This window comes from Schistocerca serialis, chromosome 5, assembly GCF_023864345.2.
Source record: "Schistocerca serialis cubense isolate TAMUIC-IGC-003099 chromosome 5, iqSchSeri2.2, whole genome shotgun sequence".
In the NCBI taxonomy this organism is placed as follows: Eukaryota; Metazoa; Arthropoda; class Insecta; order Orthoptera; family Acrididae; genus Schistocerca; species Schistocerca serialis.
Window position 1 is genome coordinate 77,208,808 of NC_064642.1, and position 20,726 is coordinate 77,229,533.

The window sequence follows — 20,726 nt, forward strand, 5'->3', positions numbered from 1 at the left end:
CACACATCCATGCCTGAGGCAGAATTCGAACCTGCGACCATAGCGGTCGCGCGGTTCCAGACTGCAGCACCTAGAACCACTCGGCCACTCCGGCCGGCTATTATACTGAATTTGTGTCTAAGTTAGCCCATCTTCTACCTATAATCTATCATAGATCCCTTGAACAAAAAATTGTGCCCAGTTCTTGGATAAACAATGCTGCAGAATGTGTGCAAAATGGTTCACAGAAGGCCGAAGAATACGACAAGATGGGTCAGGTCGCATCACCCAGAGATCAACACCTCATCCAAATGGCATTGCAGGACACACCTGCATTCTCCTCAGCTCTGGCGCAACAGTGGAAGAGTTTAACACATCAACACTTAGAAATATGTCTCATTTTATTGACCTAAGGTAAGAGTGCTGTCTGATTTTGCATTTTTATCTCTTTTTGTCTTCTGAAATTGGCTTCTGGGCAGTGTATCTAAAGTAAATAAAATGTTTATTCAGCGGTAAGAATACTGCATGAAGTAAATAACCATGCTGGTATATCCCGTAGAAGGCTTTATAAGATGCTTAGAATTATTATACTCAGTAGCCAGCAAATTTATTCCTTTATGGTTTCTTTGATGACAGTAAACATCAGTTTTACCTGAACTGTGATTTACACAATCTTGATACAAGACATTAAAACTATTTTCATGTACATCTCGCCTCTTAGTGTAAGGTTCAGAATGGAATTACAGTATGTACTCTGATGGGAAGAATTAGACATGCTCCATTCCAACATTAAGTACGAAACTGGGAATCTCTACCACCTCAAAAGAAACTGAAGTACCCAACTCATCGGCTGCTCTTTGTACAAATTACCTAAAGATCTAGATCGAAGAATTGTAGAGTTCTGTTAGCTACATTCCAAGCAGCAATGCTCATAAACCACCTGGGTGGTAATGTAAGCCTACTGTAAATTGGACTCAATATTTACAGATACAGCTGCTGGAAATATTTTCACTGACAACTACAGCTGTATCGAATATAAATATTACATTACTAATAACGGATAAATAGCAGCTGTTTCGTATAACGGAGGAGGAAGCAAGTTTTTTATTTATCAAGCAGTAGTTTTCTTTCTAATTTACTTCATTAAATTTAGCCATCATATGCTTGATTTGTATTAAATGAGACATAGTGGTATTTTATTATTACTGCAGTAAACCTATTAAGTTTCTATGATTAGCTTGTGTTTTACTAATGTTTACCGTTAGTCATTCCATACGAGGTTAGCTTCCACATTCCTTCTTGATGGAATCTACGGAAAACAACGACTGAATGAATGGATGAATGAATGAATGAATGAATGGATGGATGGATGGATGGATAAATATTTCCTCGATCAGTAGCAAAATGTTCGATGTAACAGTCCATCTTTTTCCTTCTTTTCGCGTGCATCTAACTACGTCAATTGCCGTTGATAACGGAAATGAACATCGAGTAAAATAATTCGACATTCATGAAAAGACAGATAACATAAATATGAAGAAAATTAGAGAAAAATACGTAATGAATCTGATTCATCACTTTATTAACATATAAATATTGCTCTAATTAAATGCAATTGTTTCTGATTAGCTGTCTATTCGACAAACCGTGTAGTAGGCAATTAAATAATCCCCAATACCTTTGTCCGATAGATCGCATATTGTCGATCATCGTGAAGGTGAGGCACGTTTTCGTTTGAACAACTCTGGGAAGTGGTATAGCCTTGTGTGAAGCTCTGTGACCTGCGGCTTTCAAACAGCGCTTGCGCAGAAGCCTGACGGCGTATTCCGGCTAGTTCAACTTCGATAGTTTGTGTATGTTGCAGCGATGTCCTCGTGTTAGTCGTGTTTAATGCTTGAAACAGTGGCATGTTGTGTTAATTGTTTACCATGAACGAAAATGTGTTTTCGTAGTATTATATGGTAGTGACAGTGTGAATGCAAAATAATATGTGTGCGAAGAAACTCGCGAAACTGAACGAAAAGCATCATTCGAATTTTGTGTAAAATGGGAGACGGTCAGAAAATAGAATTTGATTTATCTGGCGACACTGCTCCCAACAATGCTTTTAGAAGCTCGTTTGCTCGGTCATTTGCGACTGAGTACAGACGTCAGAGTAAGTCACTCGACTATGCGTATTTTGAAGCGATACCGGTAACTGAAGAAGATGAAGACAACTCTCCTTGCAGTGGACCCCGTAGTTTAACAACAGATTTAAATACGTCACAATGTAACTCCACAGAACAAAATAAAATTGACCTTTCTTTGCCCGTGTTCGGCTTTCATGACTCTCCATTTGTTAGGCAAGCATTCCCAACTAGAAGACATCAGCATCGTGAAGTCTTCAAAATGTGGAAGGAAAAACAGGTAAATATTGTCAATGTAGATTAATTCCTCTGGGTAATAAAGTAGGTACCAAAATATTTTGGAGTCATTGTTGTGTGTGTGGGTTGTAAAGAATGTACTGCGCGGTAAATGTAAGGTTCTAATCATCGTAAGAGTATTTGCGCCTGGGTGTACTGTGTATTAGTTTTATACACATGCATGTATACGGTAGCCGGTAATCACGCGTCTAGTATCCAACTTAAAGATGCTTGTAAGTTTCGTGGTAGTAAGATTTGGGATTGCATACGCTTCGGTGCTCTCATTGATTCTGTTGATATTGCGCACGCTTCGGTTCTCTTATCGATTCTGTTGGTATTGCGCGCTGCATGTTATTTACAATAGAATAGTTCTAACAAGATTCACAAAAATGTTTTCTTTATTCTGTTTAGGACGCACTGAAACTGGACAAGACCGAGGCTTCGAAAGATAACACAACGCAGGCAATTACGAGAGAAGCTGCGAATTCTTCCGAACAGGTCAGTATCGCTGTTTCTCTCGCATTGTCGTCTGCTGACAGCATGTTTACAATGCGTTAAACGTAGGACTAAGACGCTAGCTCAAATTTAAACCGATGAGGTTACAGATCGCGGCCGTAAATATTTTGGGCAACGATGAGCATATTATGTCTTTCTTTCATGAAACTTTAAATGTTTGGAGTACACAGGTTAAAATGTAGTAGTCGATGACCATACTACGCAATGTAATGCCATTATAGTGGGTTAAAATACGGTGAGAGCGAAATGACCAATATTAATCGTACTGTTATTTGAATGAAGTTGTCTTCGGATTCCTATCTACTGTACTTGGTTTGCTGGCATAATATTTGTAGTGTTCGTAGATCATACTATGTATTCTGCGGTGATCGACAACGCACGAAACGTCTGAATGGTAATGTTAAAGGTGACATCGCTCAACTATCAGATATTTTAGCTTATTCCACCAACGAACGCATTCTTTGTCGTATAAGCTCTCTTTTGCAGCCAGTGCAATACAGACCACCGGCTACTCAGCTGTCATATTCTGCTGTTTTACATAGAACTGCCAATAACCTTAGGCCTATTGCTTTATATTTGCGTGAACGGAGCGAGTTACTATTACCGGCTGCTCTGATTTCTCAGTGGAGAGTGAGGTGTCAGATGTTTTCGTATGCCGTGATTACGCTCCTTTGCATCACACTAGGCGTAGGCAGCGGTTACGCTGTTCGCAGTGGCAAATGATATCTGCATCCACAGTCTGCATATGACGGTCAAGTGCATAGCAGAGAATACTTCCAATTGTACAACATGTGAGGGGTTTTTTTTCCAGTTCTAGTCAAGTGTAAAGCACGGGATGTAGTATTGCTTTTGCCGCTGTTAGTAGCCTGTCAGATATTTCAAGAATGAATCGTTCACTTCAAGGGGGCACCCAGGAACTGAACTATGAGGGGGGGGGGGGGGCACGTCATACTACTCTCAGGAAACAAGGACTCGAGACAACTTACAGCACTTCTTATTAAATAAAACAGTAAACCAGTGAAAAACTGCTTTTAATAAACATTTTAAATACAAGAATGCACTTGTATAATCCGAGAAAACATGCAGCATCTCTTATTAAATAAGACAGGAAACTAGTAAAAAACCGAATATCTTCTGGGGGGGGGCACCTACCCCCCCCCCCCCCCCCCCCCCTCTCCCTGCCCATCGCTGGGTACGCCCATGGTTCACTTCCTAGCAGATTTGGATCGGGACTTGGATTTCGCGGGCAATTCTCTCACCAACTGAGCTACATAGGCACGTCAGTGACCCGTCCTCACAGCCTCACTTCTGTTATGCTTCTCTACTTCCTAAACTCCATTCTGTAGGGGCTTGTACGACTAACTCTAGAAAGATGTGTTACTGTAATGAATTAGCCTAGCCAGCTACAGTAGAGTTCTCCAGTAAAGGCTTCAGGTTCGAATTCTGTCCCGCCACAAAGTTTTAATCTGCTAAAAATCGGTTTTCCATTTTTCATTTTCTTTGTGTTCACAGTCCGACAAGAAGCGATACGTTGGGTCCGGGCCCGAATTCTGGCCCGCCACAAAGTTTTAATTTGTTAGGAAAAAGTTGTCTTAGTTTGCTTCCTATTCACAGTCCGAGAAGAAACGATACGTGGCAGGTGCTGTTTATTCCAACATTACTCTCTCTATATTATTTCTCGTGTACCATTCTGATTAGCAGGATACAAGGTTTCCACATTGTCCTCTTTTCAGACATTTCAATAAAGTTGAATCAGAGTTTGTCAACTGTTGAGTCTAAGAATGTTGTCGAAGACGGCACCGCGCAGTGGTTTTGACTGTCATATTTCGGTGCCAAGATACATTATCGTCCACATTATATTTCCGAATTAGAATCTGAACCGTGAAGCACAGCAGTGACAGCGCTGGTGGTCGGGGAGAACCGATGAAGGAAGGGTAAATCTGTAATTAGCGAGTTCCGTAGTAAAGAGGGGTGGAAAGACGCTGAGCAGTTCTTGTCTTCATCTTCACAAATAGTGATGTAATTGGATACGGCTATCTCGAGCGCTGCTTGGAGAATTTTAGTCGTTCCCAACTATTCTTATCGTGTTGCGCAGTGTCGAATGTAGTTTCTGCTTTTCTGAGCGCGATTTGTGATTTTGGTTGGAATGATGCGTCTGTGTAGTACAGTATCATCGTTTAGAGAGGAAACTTGTGATGCTTACGTTCTTAGTAACTTGTCTCCATAGTGCCTGCAAGATAGCTCAATGTATTCGTCCAGGGAAATGGCCACCTGCAATAAATGTTGCCGTGGTGGTTCCGCAGCCTTATGCGGCTGCGATCTATTCGGGGGTATCCAGTTCGAATGCTGATGTGGAAGAAATTTCGTACGTATGTGTTCGGCAGTAAGGAGAGGAGCGATAACGTCTTACAGTTCCATACTTTGCACTTGTGTGCTAGGCTAAATACAAAGTCTCTCCGCAGTCTTTTATCTAGAGTGAGGGCTTGTGATACTGTTGGTGATCCGTGTGTCAGTTGTTTACTTCTAGGCGAGCCACCGCCTTGGTGCTATTACGGAAATGGGTCGTACGTCAGCTCCGTGTATCGAACATGCCCATAGAGTCATCTCAAAACAGGAAATGTTAGACTACGTTGTTTTTGACAATTCAGAGTATGCATTAGTTTAATTTGTACTCTGGCACGAAGACAGGTTCCGACATAAAAAAAAATTCCCACGTACACATCATACTGAAGCGAGAAAACAAGGATACCCAGAGGTAGTATGCCATAAGAATCTTTTTGGCAATACAGTAAGAATCGCCGTTGGTGCAAGTTTAAGATACTCGCAGTTCCATATTAGTTACTATAATCACATACAATATGTACATTTTCCATATGTCATGGCATTATACTTCCACTTTTGAAACCTGGTAAACCAGCACCAAGCTTCTGAAGATAACGAGTTGCTTGGATAGCTCCGTCGGTAGAGCACTTGCCCGCGAAAGGCAGGGGTCCCGAGTTCGAATCTCGGTCTGGCACACAGTTTTAATCTGCCAGCAAGTTGACGCGCTAACCGCCTAAATGCTATCTAATCGAAACGCTTGCATCAGGATATTTTAGCTACGGAGCTCATTATTTAGAATAATTTTTATTTCCTACATGCGGAATATCAGGCTGGGCTTCAGGATGTGAGAGGATACCAGTTCCGGCACTGACTTTGAAAAGTACGACAGTCTTGGTTGAAATCAACAACTTAATTTTGTTGTATTGCTGGGGCAGTAGTGTCCCTCTATAGATATTTTTTTATTATGTACTGTAGTATGCCTACATTAACTGATTCGATAAATAGGGAAGACAGTAAAGATGCAATATCTCAGTTCACAGAACACCATCATCCCCACTGCGTAATAGTTATCTAGGATGACTATTTTGTTCCTAAGTACTTAAACCATACCCTTAAGTATGACATTTATCGTGGAAGGGAGAACAGGAGACGGATGTCAGATTTCGTCTCCGTCAACGTAAGCATTGCTGTATTCTGTTATCACCTGATGACAGGTAAGCTGAAGCTGTTTTCATAGCAACGGAAATGTTATTAAGATCGTCTTCTTTCTTTTCTCACTCACATGGGGTCGATGTTGCCCTCAAGTTTGATCAGTTTTATTGTATTTAAGGAGATGGACCGGTGTGACGGTCGGTTTTGGAACCGATATTCATGATTTTGTTTTTGAGTAAAATAACTAACAAATTACAAAACTGACTTTAAACCTTTATTGTGCACCCTTAAGGTTGTATAAGGTATTTTTTAAGTAAATTTGCACCCAAAGGATACTCCACGTCATCGACGAAAGGCGAAGGCGGTTGGTGGGAGCTCTGAATGCCACAGTTGTCAACCTAAAACAAAACTTTCAAAAAAGCTGTTTTGAAGCAGATGATATCGTGTAACGTAGTACGTAGGGGTATTTGAAAACAATGGTTTTTAACAAAATGGCGGCTCTGAAATAAGTCGTTTTAGTTCGACTAAAAATTCCTTATAAAAACGTGCAGCGAAAATCGAAGTTAAAATATATTGTGGAACTCCTACGTACTACAATAGGCAAAACGCAGACTCTCAAGTTACAAGAAAGTATAATGTAATTACATGTGTATACAGTCATGTCACAGCTGTTGCCAACTGGAGAAACGTAGTTCTGCAGATGCTAGTACTTAAAGTTACAACTTGTGCTTTTAATACTGATATTGAACAAACTTGTAATCGGCTATGCCATCACCGTACAGTTTGTCATTTTCAAGCACTGGCATTTTACTTGGTATACAAAACAAAGCTAAATGATAAGTTAAACATATGCGAGACAAGCACGCGCTATCACTGTTTATCGTAAACGAATCATGTTATGAAGAGAAATCTTGCTGTGAATAGTATTTCTGTTGATCTTAAATTCCCTCTGTGATACTGTCAGAAATTAACGGGATCCCTATCCCGTCAGTAACTACTGTATTGCATAGGTTACATTCGAGCGCTCGGATGCAGTAAATTGCGGTTCTAACATATCTTAACGTATATGGTCCTCTTCATATGAGTGAATCTTAAAAAAACTAAGGAACATTTTAAGTCACTATAAAAATTAGGCAAAAAAATTCGACCCTTTCTGCCCCCGTAACTTTGTGGCCGGAAATGTGTAAACGTCCTTTTGTGTGAGATAGTATTTTAACTGTTTGTGTATCGTAGTTGCTAATGAGAAATTGAAGACCAGCCCTAGCATTCCCCGAAACGAGCGTGGGAAACCGCCTAAACACCACATTCAGGTTAGCTGATGCTGCAGCCACGGTCATTAATCCGCCGTGCGGATTTGATCAGTGTGTGGGCCCACCTCCCTGTCTCGAAGATCAGCTCGCCGCGAGTAGGTAACGGATATTGTTAAGGTAGTGTCAACAGAATTCATCATGGGGTACGTAAGCAGTCAACGTTAAGTGAATTACATTGAAGTGACAATTATCATGGAATACCTATCGTCCCAGACCACCTTTTTTGCCCTGCTTAATTCAGCTAGTCTAAGTGGCATGAACTCAAGTCTCCGGAATCCCTTGCAGAAATATTGAGCCGTGCTGACTCCATAGCCGTCCATAATAGTGGAAGTGTTGCCGGTGCAGAAATTGGTGCATGAACTGACCTCTCGATCATGTCGAATAAATGTTGGATGAGATTCGTGTCGGACGATCAGGGTGGCCAAATCATTCGCTCGAATTGTGCTCAATGTTCTTCAAACCAATTGCTAACAATTGTGGTCCAGTGACTTGACATCGTTTCTTGGATACATGAAGTCCATGAATGGCTGCAAATGATATCCAGTTATTCGAAGATCACCATTTCCAGTCAATGATCGGTTCAGTTGGACCAGATGACTCAGTCGAATCCAAGTAAACACAATCCACACAATTATGGAGCCACCATCAGCTTGCACAATGCCTTTTTGACAACTTGGGTCCATGGCTGCGTGGGGTCTGCGCCACTCTCTTACCTTACCATCAGCCCTTACCATCCGAAATCTGCACTCGTCTTACCAGGCCACAGTTTTCCAGTCGTCCAGGATCCAACCGATATGGTCACAAGTCCATGAGAGGGGCTGCAGGCGATGTCGTGCTGTTGGCAAAGGCACTCACGTTGTTCGTCTGCTGCCATAGCCCATTAACGTCACATCTCACCGCATTATCCTAAAGGGTACGTTCGTCGTACGTCTCACGTTGATTTCTGCGGTTATTTTACGCAGTGTTGCTTGTTTATTAGTGCTTTGACACTTCTACGCAAACTCCACTTCTCGATCGTTCTGCTAAGGCCGTTGGCCACAGCGTCGTCCGTGGTGGGAGAGAATGCTTAAAATTTGGTGTACTCGGCACACTCTTGACACTGTGGATCTCGAAATGTTGAATTCCCCGAAGATTTCCGAAATGGAGTGCCCTATGCATCCGCGTTCAAAATCTGTTAATTACCAATGTGCTGCCATAATCACGCCAGAAAACTTTTCACGTGAATCACCTGAGTACAAGTTCCAGTTCCGCCAATGCACTGCCCTTTTATACCTTGTGTACGCGATACTAGCGCCATTTGTACAGGGTGTTTCAAAAATGACCGGTATATTTGAAACGGTAATAAAAACTAAACGAGCAGCGATAGAAATACACCGTTTGTTGCAATATGCTTGGGACAACAGTACATTTTCAGGTGGACAAACTTTCGAAATGACAGTAGTTACAATTTTCAACAACAGATGGCGCTGCGGTCTGGGAAACTCTATTGTACGATATTTTCCACATATCCACCATGCGTAGCAATAATATGGCGTAGTCTCTGAATGAAATTACCCGAAACCTTTGACAACGTGTCTGGCGGAATGGCTTCACATGCAGATGAGATGTACTGCTTCAGCTGTTCAATTGTTTCTGGATTCTGGCGGTACACCTGGTTTTTCAAGTGTCCCCACAGAAAGAAGTCACAGGGGTTCATGTCTGGCGAATAGGGAGGCCAATCCACGCCGCCTCCTGTATGTTTCGGATAGCCAAAAGCAATCACACGATCATCGAAATATTCATTCAGGATATTAAAGACGTCGGCCGTGCGATGTGGCCGGGCACCATCTTGCATAAACCACGAGGTGTTCACAATGTCGTCTAAGGCAGTTTGTACCGCCACAAATTCACGAAAAATGTCCAGATAGCGTGATGCAGTAATCGTTTCGGATCTGAAAAATGGGCCAATGATTCCTTTGGAAGAAATGGCGGCCCAGACCAGTACTTTTTGAGGATGCAGGGACGATGGGACTGCAACATGGGGCTTTTCGGTTCCCCATATGCGCCAGTTCTGTTTATTGACGAAGCCATCCAGGTAAAAATATGCTTCGTCAGTAAACCAAATGCTGCGCACATGCATATCGCCGTCATCAATCCTGTGCACTATATCGTTAGCGAATGTTTCTCGTGCAGCAATGGTAGCGGCGCTGAGGGGTTGCCGCGTTTGAATTTTGTATGGATAGAGGTGTAAACTCTGGCGCATGAGACGATACGTGGACGTTGGCGTCATTTGGACCGCAGCTGCAACACGGCGAACGGAAACCCGAGGCCGCTGTTGGATCACCTGCTGCACTAGCTGCGCGTTGCCCTCTGTGATTGCCGTACGCAGTCGCCCTACCTTTCCAGCACGTTCATCCGTCACGTTCCCAGTCCTTTGAAATTTTTCAAACAGATCCTTTATTGTATCGCTTTTCGGTCCTTTGGTTACATTAAACCTCCGTTGAACACTTCGTCTTGTTGCAACAACACTGTGTTCTAGGCGGTGGAATTCCAACACCAGAAAAATCCTCTGTTCTAAGGAATAAACAATGTTGTCTACAGCACACTTGCACGTTGTGAACAGCACACGCTTACAGCAGAAAGACGACGTACAGAATGGCGCACCCACGGCTGCATTGTCTTCTATAACTTTCACATCACTTGCAGCGCCATCTGTTGTTAAAAATTGTAACTACTGTAATTTCGAAAGTTTGTCCACCTGAAAATGTACTGTTGTCCCAAGCATATTGCGACAAACGGTGTATTTCTATCGCTGCTCGTTTAGTTTTTATTGCCGTTTCAAATATACCGGTCATTTTTGAAACACCCTGTATGTGTATGTATTACTATCCCATGACATTATCACGTTTACATGAATCTCTCTTAGAAATAGCCGGCTGTAAAGGCGGATGTTACTAGGAGCGGGAGATTTTGTAGGAAATGGAAAAACAGAGGCGTATGTGAAATCATAAGACTGATTGCAGTCAGTCCCAAAGTGACCACGCTGCCGCAGTATTTGATCTAACTTCATCATTTTTTAGTGTAAGGAAGTATAGAGGAAAGTGGTTTCAATGTTTTATACTTTATTCAAAATGGAACACTGTAAATGCCACCCCATCCTTGGTTAGCAATCAGGTAATTTGCTGAGCAAAGCAGGCTACATTTTGAAAAGATAATGTTGGTGCATTTGACATTGGACATAGAACAATTTTTTATGTGAAGAGAACAATTTTTTATGTGAAGAGAACAATTTTTTATGTGAAGAGAACAATTTTTTATGTGAAGAGAACAATTTTTTATGTGAAGAGAACAATTTTTTATGTGAAGAGAACAATTTTTTATGTGAAGAGAACAATTTTTTATGTGAAGAGAACAATTTTTTATGTGAAGAGAACAATTTTTTATGTGAAGAGGAAAGTACGTTTTATTTTAATAGCTACACGAGAAATGTAACCAAGCTGGAGACGCTGCTTGTTCTTTAAAATACATAGAATTGCGAGTGAAATTTAGTCGTGGCAGCAGAAAGTAGCCGTAAAACGAAGTATGAATAGCTAGGTTTCTACTTTAAAGGGAACAACTTGGTTTACAGATTAGGGAGGAATCACGACAGAATAGCGTAAAACAGTCGTTTCCCCTACGTCGAAAATTATTTTCGTGGTTTGATTATTTGTTAATCATTTGTCGTTTGAGTAGTTACGATGAAGAGTCGAAGTTTTGTCGTAGCTGTCTGGAGAGACACTCTAATCTTTCAGTAACGCCTTTCACTACTCTAGAGCATTCCGCATTGCCTCTTTCAATCAGCTGGTAGGATGCTACCGTCAACGCCGTGTGCAGAGACGTGCTGTCTGTGAGGCTCTTGCCGTCACCGAGCCAGCTGGCTCTCGCATTTGGGAGAAGCAGTGTTGAAATCACCGCCTTGATTTAGATTTTTTTTAGGTCTTGGTAAATCGATTAGGGCGAATGCCGCGATGATTTCTTTGAAAAGAATGCGTCTTCGCCATCTACCGGACTTTAAAAGCTTAATCTTCCTCCCGCACTTCGCTTGCAGTAACGATCCAGTCTGAATGTGTTTTTCGAAAGCTGTCATACTTGTGTATTTTCGTGGTATTTCCATTCACAACCAGAGAACAAATGGGTGTTCCTAGTACACAGGTTAGTACAGGTCATTGGATGATGACAGTTAGATTATTCCATATATTATGTGGTTTGGCTGCAAAGCCAGTTGTGACACGACGATAATTCGAAGGTGTGAGCAACGTGGACTAACGTAACAAAAAAATTCCGTTGGTATCAACGTCATAACTGTAACTCATTTATGAGATTGAAGATACGGATATATTTAGCGCCCTTTGAAAAGGGAATTTTTATTTCACTTGTGCGGCCTCATTGGAATGTCTGGGGATCTGGTCTTACTTGCCTCTTTGCGGCTATCCTATGGCCATTCTTGTTTCCACGACGCGTGGGCGTGAATCGACAAGTCATAATTCTCCTTGTAAAGCCACTTTATTCCAACGTTCTTATCTAAAAGTATACCTTCACATATGCCTCCCAAAGCCGCTTTTCGTCAACAGATTTTCCAATACCGCTTGTGATGACTACTCATGTAAATATTTCAGTGTCGATTTAGCATATGAGTTTCTAGCTGCCGCACTGGCTCTTCCGCAGCCGATATTCGTCCCCATATAAACGCTCAACCGTTTTTGAAACAGACATAGCCTCTCCGGCTCCGTCTTGCTGTATAAAATGTCGGTGAGCTTTTATATGGCGTCGGAGAAGAAGAAATATTAGACGGAGGAAGAAATTATCCAGCTGTTATGTTGAACTGATGAGAAACAAACCTCTTGCTGACTAAAGTGGAAACTGTGTGCGCTGATAACCTTGGCGTTGAGCGCCCGTAAGCTACTTCCGGAAACCGGGAAAGCTAATTTCCAGAGGCCTTAAAGACAAAAACAGCTGACAGTCGGGAAACAGACATTTCATTGGGCTAGGAAAGTCAATACAGAGGTAAGCATGTGAACACGACAGCGAAAATCCATCACCGACATTAATTTTCTTCTTTCGGATGCTGTGTCGTATGCGAATACAAGATATGAAGACTCTCGTCAAGATATTTGTTAGGTGTAACGGAATGCTTTGAAATCCAGTAACGTTCTACGGTACTGAATGATTTCAGATCGCTAGCAAGTTGCATAGCCCACAACACTGTTTTAAGTTAATATGAAACGTCGATAAAGGTATTTCAAACTATTTCACTCAACATTTCAGTGATCATTAACTCATCGTGTCACTTCTTCTGCTGATGCAAAAGCATAAACACAGTTGTGCCTGTAAAGTAAAGTTGGCAGCAACCAAAATATCCATAGCTGTTATTCGACTACTTTAATTCTGCAGTCTCCTCGCCGAGAGACTTTAGGGTCCACATATGAGACATGAATGTTAATTTGAAGGTAAGATTATTTTTGTCACATACAGCTTCTTTCACTTTTGGCGATGATTAGTATTTATGATAAAAGTGCTAATTTGTATAGTAGGTCGGACGTATCAGTTAATTTCACACTAATTTCTGCAGGCTCTCAATAAAGCAGTATACAAGCCTCTAACGTCTCGCTCTCTCTCCGCCTTGCTGTAGATCCAGACTTAGTGCTAGGCCACCTGCCCTTTTCTTATATTTTCATCTATTTCGCGTAGTTATTGTTTTCCTGTATGACTTTGCCCGTTAGCAGATGCATGAAAGGCTGCTGGAAAGTTCCTGGCTTTGCCTAGAAAGAATAAATCTAGTTTTGAAGTACCCATTTATTCAATATATTCTCCCCGAGACTGACACACTTGGTACATCGTTATTGCAGCTTTTCTAGTCTGAGCAAATACGAGGCGTGTTTTTTAAGTAAGTACCGTTTTGAAATTTAAAAAAAGAAGTGCTAAGATATCTCAATAATTTTATTTTTGCATGAAAGCCTGTACCTTAATCTACTTTTCTACATAATTTCCGTCAATATTGATGCACTTGTCATAACGTTGTACCAGTTTTTGAATACTCTCCTCATAGAAGTCTGCCTTATGACTTGTTAACCACTGCATCATCACGGTTTTGACTTCGTCATCGTCCTGAAGACGCTGACCGCCCAGGTGTTCTTCAACAGATGGTATTCACTGGGCGCAAGATCGGGGCTGTACGGAGGATGGTCCAGAGTTTCCCATCGAAAAGATGTGATGAAATCTTCGGTCTGATTCGCCACATGCGGACGGGCATTGTCTTGTAGCAAAACGATGCCCTTGCTCAACTTCCATGGACTACTTCTTTGATTCTGGTGTGACGTAGGCCACCCACGTTTCATCGCCCGTAACAATTTGGCTTAAGAAATCGTCACCGTCGTTGTGGTACCGTTCAAGGAAAGTCAATGCACTGTCTAAACGTATAGTTTTGTGCACATCCGTCAACATTTTCGGTACCAAACGTGCGCACAATTTTCGGTAATTCAAGTGCTTGGTCACAATGCCATACAAAACACTACGAGAAACATTAGGAAAGTCATCCCGCCAGGAGGAATTCGTAAAGCGTCTGTTTTCTCTCACCTTATTGTCCACTTCCTGCACCAAACTTTCATTAACGACCGAAGGACGCCCACTCCGTTGTTCATCATGCACATTTGTGCGGTCATCTTTGAATGCTCTTACCCACTTTCTTACCATTGCATCACTCATAATGTTTTCTCTATAAACTGCACAGATCTCACGATGAATATCGATCGCTTTTAGGCCTTTAGCACTAAGAAATCTTATAACAGCCTGTACTACACAGTCGGCGGGACTCACGATTATCGGAGGCATCTTGAACATTCAGTACACGACGTAAACAAGGAAGAATCAGACTGTAATGGCGTCAGTGCGTAGATTAAGGTACAGGCTTCCATGTAAAAATAAAATAATTGAGATATCTTAGCACGTCTTTTCTTAATTTCAAAACGGTACTTAACTTAAAAAACACGCGTACGTCATGTGGTCGGTCGCGAAGCCAGCCCTGTACAGCCTCTTTGACATATTTAGTGTCCTGAAAACGGTTACTCTCCAGATGTTTCTTGAAGAGGGCTAGGTCTGGCGAGTAGGGAGGGTGGTTGACTAGTTGGAAGCCCAGGACAGCCACAACGTTGATCCATTGTCATGCAGCAAAAGAATTCTGTTCGTCAACTTTCCTTGCCGTTTATTAATTGCATCCTTCAACTGATTCAGGTTAGCATAATATTGTCCAGTTATAGGAGATCCGTGAGGTAAATAGTCCGCCAACATTATGCCGTCTTTGTCCCAGAAAACGGACGCCATCACTTCTTTGGCCGATTTCTGGATGTGGAATTTCTTCAGCCTTGGAAACTCGTTGTTGTTTCGTTCTTTTGATTGTTCCGTGGTTGCAGAGTCATAAATGTGAAGCAAAGTTTCGTCCTCAGTCACCATAAAGATCTATGGAGTTTCAAACTGGCTTTCGATGTCTCAGCGTGTTCCTTATGCTGATCACAGTTCAAATATTTTGGCGCCCATTTCGCTGAAAGCTTGTGCATGTCTAGGATTGTGTTGATAATGAAACCATCACGCTCCTGGGAGACGTTCAGATCTCAGCTGTCATTTTTGTGGATATTCGTCAGTCCTGAAGAATCAACTCATGGACAGCGTTGGATGTTGCAGTGTCGGTTGGAGTTTGTGGGCGACAGTTGCGGGGCTCGTGTTCAGAAATGAAATGGCCAGTCTTGAAACGAGGTATCACAGTTTTCTCAGGGCTGTAGGAAGCATACCCTTGTCTGTTTGTAATATTTCAGTGTGAATGTCGTTTGTAGATTTTCCCTGGCGAAACAAAAACTTCAGTAAGGTCTGTAACTCCACTGACGAAAAACTTGATTGTGGCTCTTCCATCTCGGCTCTTATTTGCAACAGAACAAATTGTATGAATATTGAACATTTAATGTTTACACAATTATATATTAAGATTTCAAACTTTCAATTAGACCTCATTTACTACTTTTTTATTTCAACTGTAAGGCAAGAAATCCAGGAACTTTTCAGCACTGCTTTGTGATCTTCTTCTCCTCTGACCTTCATCCTCCAGTACCAGGATACTTCTGTCATTTACACTGACGGCTCTAAAACCATTGGTAGGAAGGGAAAGGCTTTTACATCTCCCTCCGGTCAGGAACAATATTCGTTGTCAGGAACATACAGTGTTACTATGGCGGAGCTGACAACGATTAGCAGAGCCCTGCATTTCACTGAACAAGCCTTCTATGACCGCACTATTTATTTGCAGTGACACAGTGAGCAGTCTCCAGACTATTGATCACCGTTACTCTTGTGTCCTGTGATATCTGTTATTCGTGACCTTCCCTCTGACCTTATTTGTGCTGCCTGCTCAGTTGTCTTCCTGTGGGTACCAAGTCGTGTGGGTATCTCAAGGAATAAACTGGCTGACCGTTTGGCTGGAGAAGCGATTACTCGCCCTATATTCGCTCTGACGACGCCTGACCTTTTAAGGGAAACCCTACAATTCTGTACCCGATAACGGAGGTCGAGAAATTCGCATCCTGTACTGTCGCAGAGTCGTCTGGGCCTCTGGTTTAGACGTTCCACTCTGCTCCAAACCAGAGGATCGGGATCAACTCTGGGTACGATGCTACAAATACACACCTTAGCCTGGATCCCGCGTGCGTTGCTAGTTCCCTTCACCAAATCACCCAGCAGCTGAAAGGACCCGAGGATAGCCTCAGAACCCAAGCGCCAGACATCATTCGTGCCGACATGTGCCACTACATGCAGCCGGTTGCACCCAGTGCGCTCGATAGCCGCCGGCAGGGCCTCCTCCACATGACGGATGAGACCTCTCGGCAAACATACCGAATGCACACTGGAATTATTTCCCGCCTTGCCTGCTATCTCCCTGAGGGGCTCCATCACCTGCCTAACATTGGAGCTCCCAATGACAAGCATACCCGCCCTCTGTACTTGTCCGGACTGGGCAGGAAAATCGACTGCTGGCCGAACAGAAGAGGCATCCAGAGCTACCATCAACACAGGGTAGCAGCTCGTACCTGTTGCTAAGACATAGGGAGCCAACCACACGGCCTGCTCCCTCTTTCGCCTTCTGCCCAATGACTCGCGAACCCACCACTGTCTGCCACCCGCTCTGGAGTGAGGTCGGACCAGTCAGATGTTGCGTATCAGAAGCCGCAGCGATGTCCGGGTCACCAGAGGATTCCAATGGCACCCAAGGTGTCGCAGGTCTCGTCACTGGCGCCCCGACGTCGCCACAGCTCTGACCATTAGCTAGAAGATTGTCGACGGTCGCCAATGCAGCTTCCAGCTGTTTACGGACTGCTGCCAACTCTCCTAGTGTGCGCTCACAAGCAGCTCAGTCCCTAAAATTGATACAGGGTGTTTCAAAAATGACCGGTATATTTGAAACGGTAATAAAAACTAAACGAGCAGCGATAGAAATACACCGTTTGTTGCAATATGCTTGGGACAACAGTACATTTTCAGGCAGACAAACTTTCGAAATTACAGTAGTTACAGTTGTCAACAACAGATGGCGCTGCGGTCTGGGAAACTCTATAGTACGATATTTTCCACATATCCACCATGCGTAGCAATAATATGGCGTAATCTCTGAATGAAATTACCCGAAACCTTTGACAACGTGTCTGGCGGAATGGCTTCACATGCAGATGAGATGTACTGCTTCAGCTGTTCAATTGTTTCTGGATTCTGGCGGTACACCTGGTTTTTCAAGTGTCCCCACAGAAAGAAGTAACAGGGGTTCATGTCTGGCGAATAGGGAGGCCAATCCACGCCGCCTCCTGTATGTTTCGGATAGCCCAAAGCAATCACACGATCATCGAAATATTCATTCAGGAAATTAAAGACGTCGGCCGTGCAATGTGGCCGGACACCATCTTGCATAAACCACGAGGTGTTCGCAGTGTCGTCTAAGGCAGTTTGTACCGCCACAAATTCACGAAGAATGTCCAGATAGTGTGATGCAGTAATCGTTTCGGATCTGAAAAATGGGCCAATGATCCCTTTGGAAGAAATGGCGGCCCAGACCAGTACTTCCTGAGGATGCAGGGACGATGGGACTGCAACATGGGGCTTTTCGGTTCCCCATATGCGCCAGTTCTGTTTATTGACGAAGCCGTCCAGGTAAAAATAAGCTTCGTCAGTAAACCAAATGCTGCCCACATGCATACCGCCGTCATCAATCCTGTGCACTATATCGTTAGCAAATGTCTCTCGTGCAGCAATGGTAGCGGCGCTGAGGGGTTGCCGCGTTTGAATTTTGTATGGATAGAGGTGTAAACTCTGGCGCATGAGACGATACGTGGACGTTGGCGTCATTTGGACCGCAGCTGCAACACGGCGAACGGAAACCCGAGGCCGCTGTTGGATCACCTGCTGCACTAGCTGCGCGTTGCCCTCTGTGGTTGCCGTACGCGGTCGCCCTACCTTTCCAGCACGTTCATCCGTCACGTTCCCAGTCCGTTGAAATTTTTCAAACAGATCCTTTATTGTATCGCTTTTCGGTCCTTTGGTTACATTAAACCTCCGTTGAACACGTCGTCTTGTTGCAACAACACTGTGTTCTAGGCGGTGGAATTCCAACACCAGAAAAATCCTCTGTTCTAAAGAATAAACCATGTTGTCCACAGCACACTTGCACGTTCTGAACAGCACACGCTTACAGCAGAAAGACGACGTACAGAATGGCGCACCCACAGACTGCGTTGTCTTCTATATCTTTCACATCACTTGCAGCGCCATCTGTTGTTGAAAATTTAACTACTGTAATTTCGAAAGTTTGTCCACCTGAAAATGTACTGTTGTCCCAAGCATATTGCAACAAATGGTGTATTTCTATCGCTGCTCGTTTAGTTTTTATTGCCGTTTCAAATAAACCGGTCATTTTTGAAACACCCTGTATGTCTCAAATGGCGCTACGGAGTTTGAGATGTGTACTAAATATACCAAAGGGGAATAAAGTAACATTAAAAATTGCTGTGTAGGTCACGCGTGCACTACATGCAGGAAGCGGCTATTGGGGTAGTGGAGTACGTGTGGCGCGCACATGGGGCTTTTTGAGGTTAGAGAACCCATCCCATGGGATCAAAGAGGATTTGCTTGTTAAATCAGCCACAGTGATCTCAGAGAATCTTGGTCCTCGCAAATCAGAGATAGAAAAGATTAATATGATTTTAGTAAACTGCAGGAGCATCCAAGGAAAGGTCCCGGAATTAGTATCGCATACTGAAGGTTATAATGCACAGATAGTATTGGGAACAGAAAGCTGGTTGAAACCAGACGTCAATGACAACGAAATCGTAAGTTAAGATTGGAATGTTTATTGTAAGGATAGGTTAGTCACCAGTGGTGGCGGCGTGTTTATAGCAGTAAAAAATTCGATAAAATCTAGCGAGGTTATCACGGATTCTGAATGTGAATTAATCTGGGTGAAATTATGAAAGAACGCTCAAAAATGGCGATCGGGTCCGTTTATAGATCACCTGCGTCAGGATCTGTTGCTGTAGAGCGCTTCATACGAATTGCAGAATACCATTAGTAATTTTCCTGATCATGCCGTTGTGATAGGGGGTGACTTCAACTTGCCAGGTATAGATTGCGAGTGTTATGCCATCAAAACTGGTGCCAGAGACAGGAATTCGTGTGGCACTGTTCTGGATGTCTTTTCAGAAAATTACCTTGAGCAGATAGTTAGAGAACAAACTCGTGAGAGTAAAGTCTTAGACCTACTGGCAACAGACCTGAACTTATCGAATCAGTTAACGTAGAGGAAGGTATCAGTGATCATAAGGCCTTGACGGCATCTATTACGACGTGTCCTACAAGGAATGCTAAGAAAGGTAGGAAGGGTGACAGGATACAAAATTCAGAATCTCAACTGTCAGCATCAAATATTGGGTGATGAGGACGAAGATGTGGAGAACAAATGGAAAAATTCAAAGGTATCATTCAAAAAGCCCTAGACAAGTATATTCAGAGTAAGGTTTCAAGGGATGGAAAAGACCCACCATGGTTTAATAGCCGTGTTAGAAAAGCGCTACGTAAACAAAGAGCACTTCATCTCAGATTCAAGAGAAATAAAATCCTGTCTGACAAACTAAAGCTGAATGAAGCGAAAATGAACGTAAGCGTAACACTGTCCCTCCTTTCAATCGTCATACGAACATCGAAGTGACAGATATTGAGATAACCGATCGCGGAATTTTAAAGCAGCTACAATCGCTTAGTAGTGGATAGGCGTCAGGACCAGATGGGATAACTATAGGCCGGCCGATGTGGCCGAGCGGTTCTAGGCGCTACAGTCGGGAACCGCGCGACCGCTACGGTCGCAGGTTCGAATCCTGCCTCGGGCATGGGTGTGTGTGATGTCCTTAGGTTAGTTAGGTGGTGGTGGTGGTTAGTGTTTAACGTCCCGTCGACAACGAGGTCATTAGAGACAGAGCGCATGCTCGGGCTAGGGAAGGATTGGGAAGGAAATCGGCCGTGCCCTTTCAAAGGAACCATCCCGGCATTTGCCTGAAACGATTTAGGGAAATCACGGAAAACCTAAATCAGAATGGCTGGAGACGGGATTGAACCGTCGTCCTCCCGAATGGTTAGTTAGGTTTAAGTAGATCTAAGTTCTAGGGGACTGATGACCTCAGAAGTTAAGTCGCATAGTGCTCAGAGCCATTTGAACCATTTTGATAACTATAAAATTCTATAAAGATTGTGCGAAAAAACTTGCTTTCCTTCTAGCAGTAATTTATCGTAGATCGCTTGAGCAACGAAAGGTACCTAACGACTGGAAAAAAGCGCGGGTCATTCCATTTTTTAAGAAAGGCCGTAAGACAGACCCACACAATAATAGACCTATATCGTTGTAGAATTATGGAACATGTTTCATGCTCAAGAATTATGACGTTTTTGGAAAGTGAATATTTCCTCTATAGAAATCAACATGGATTACGCAAACAGAGATCCTGCGAAACTC

At 43.0% G+C, this 20,726-nt stretch overlaps 1 protein-coding gene across 1 annotated transcript in view; it reads left to right on the plus strand.

Moving 5' to 3' along the window:
• Positions 1-1,792: 1,792 nt before the first annotated feature.
• The window catches only part of LOC126481371 (uncharacterized), a 390,928-nt gene continuing 371,994 nt past the window's right edge, over positions 1,793-20,726 (plus strand). The window contains exons 1-2 of the mRNA XM_050105081.1: positions 1,793-2,385; positions 2,793-2,879. Of these exons, the coding sequence (XP_049961038.1) occupies positions 2,026-2,385; positions 2,793-2,879 (447 nt within the window). The 5' untranslated portion in view covers positions 1,793-2,025. The remainder of the gene's footprint in view (positions 2,386-2,792; positions 2,880-20,726) is intronic.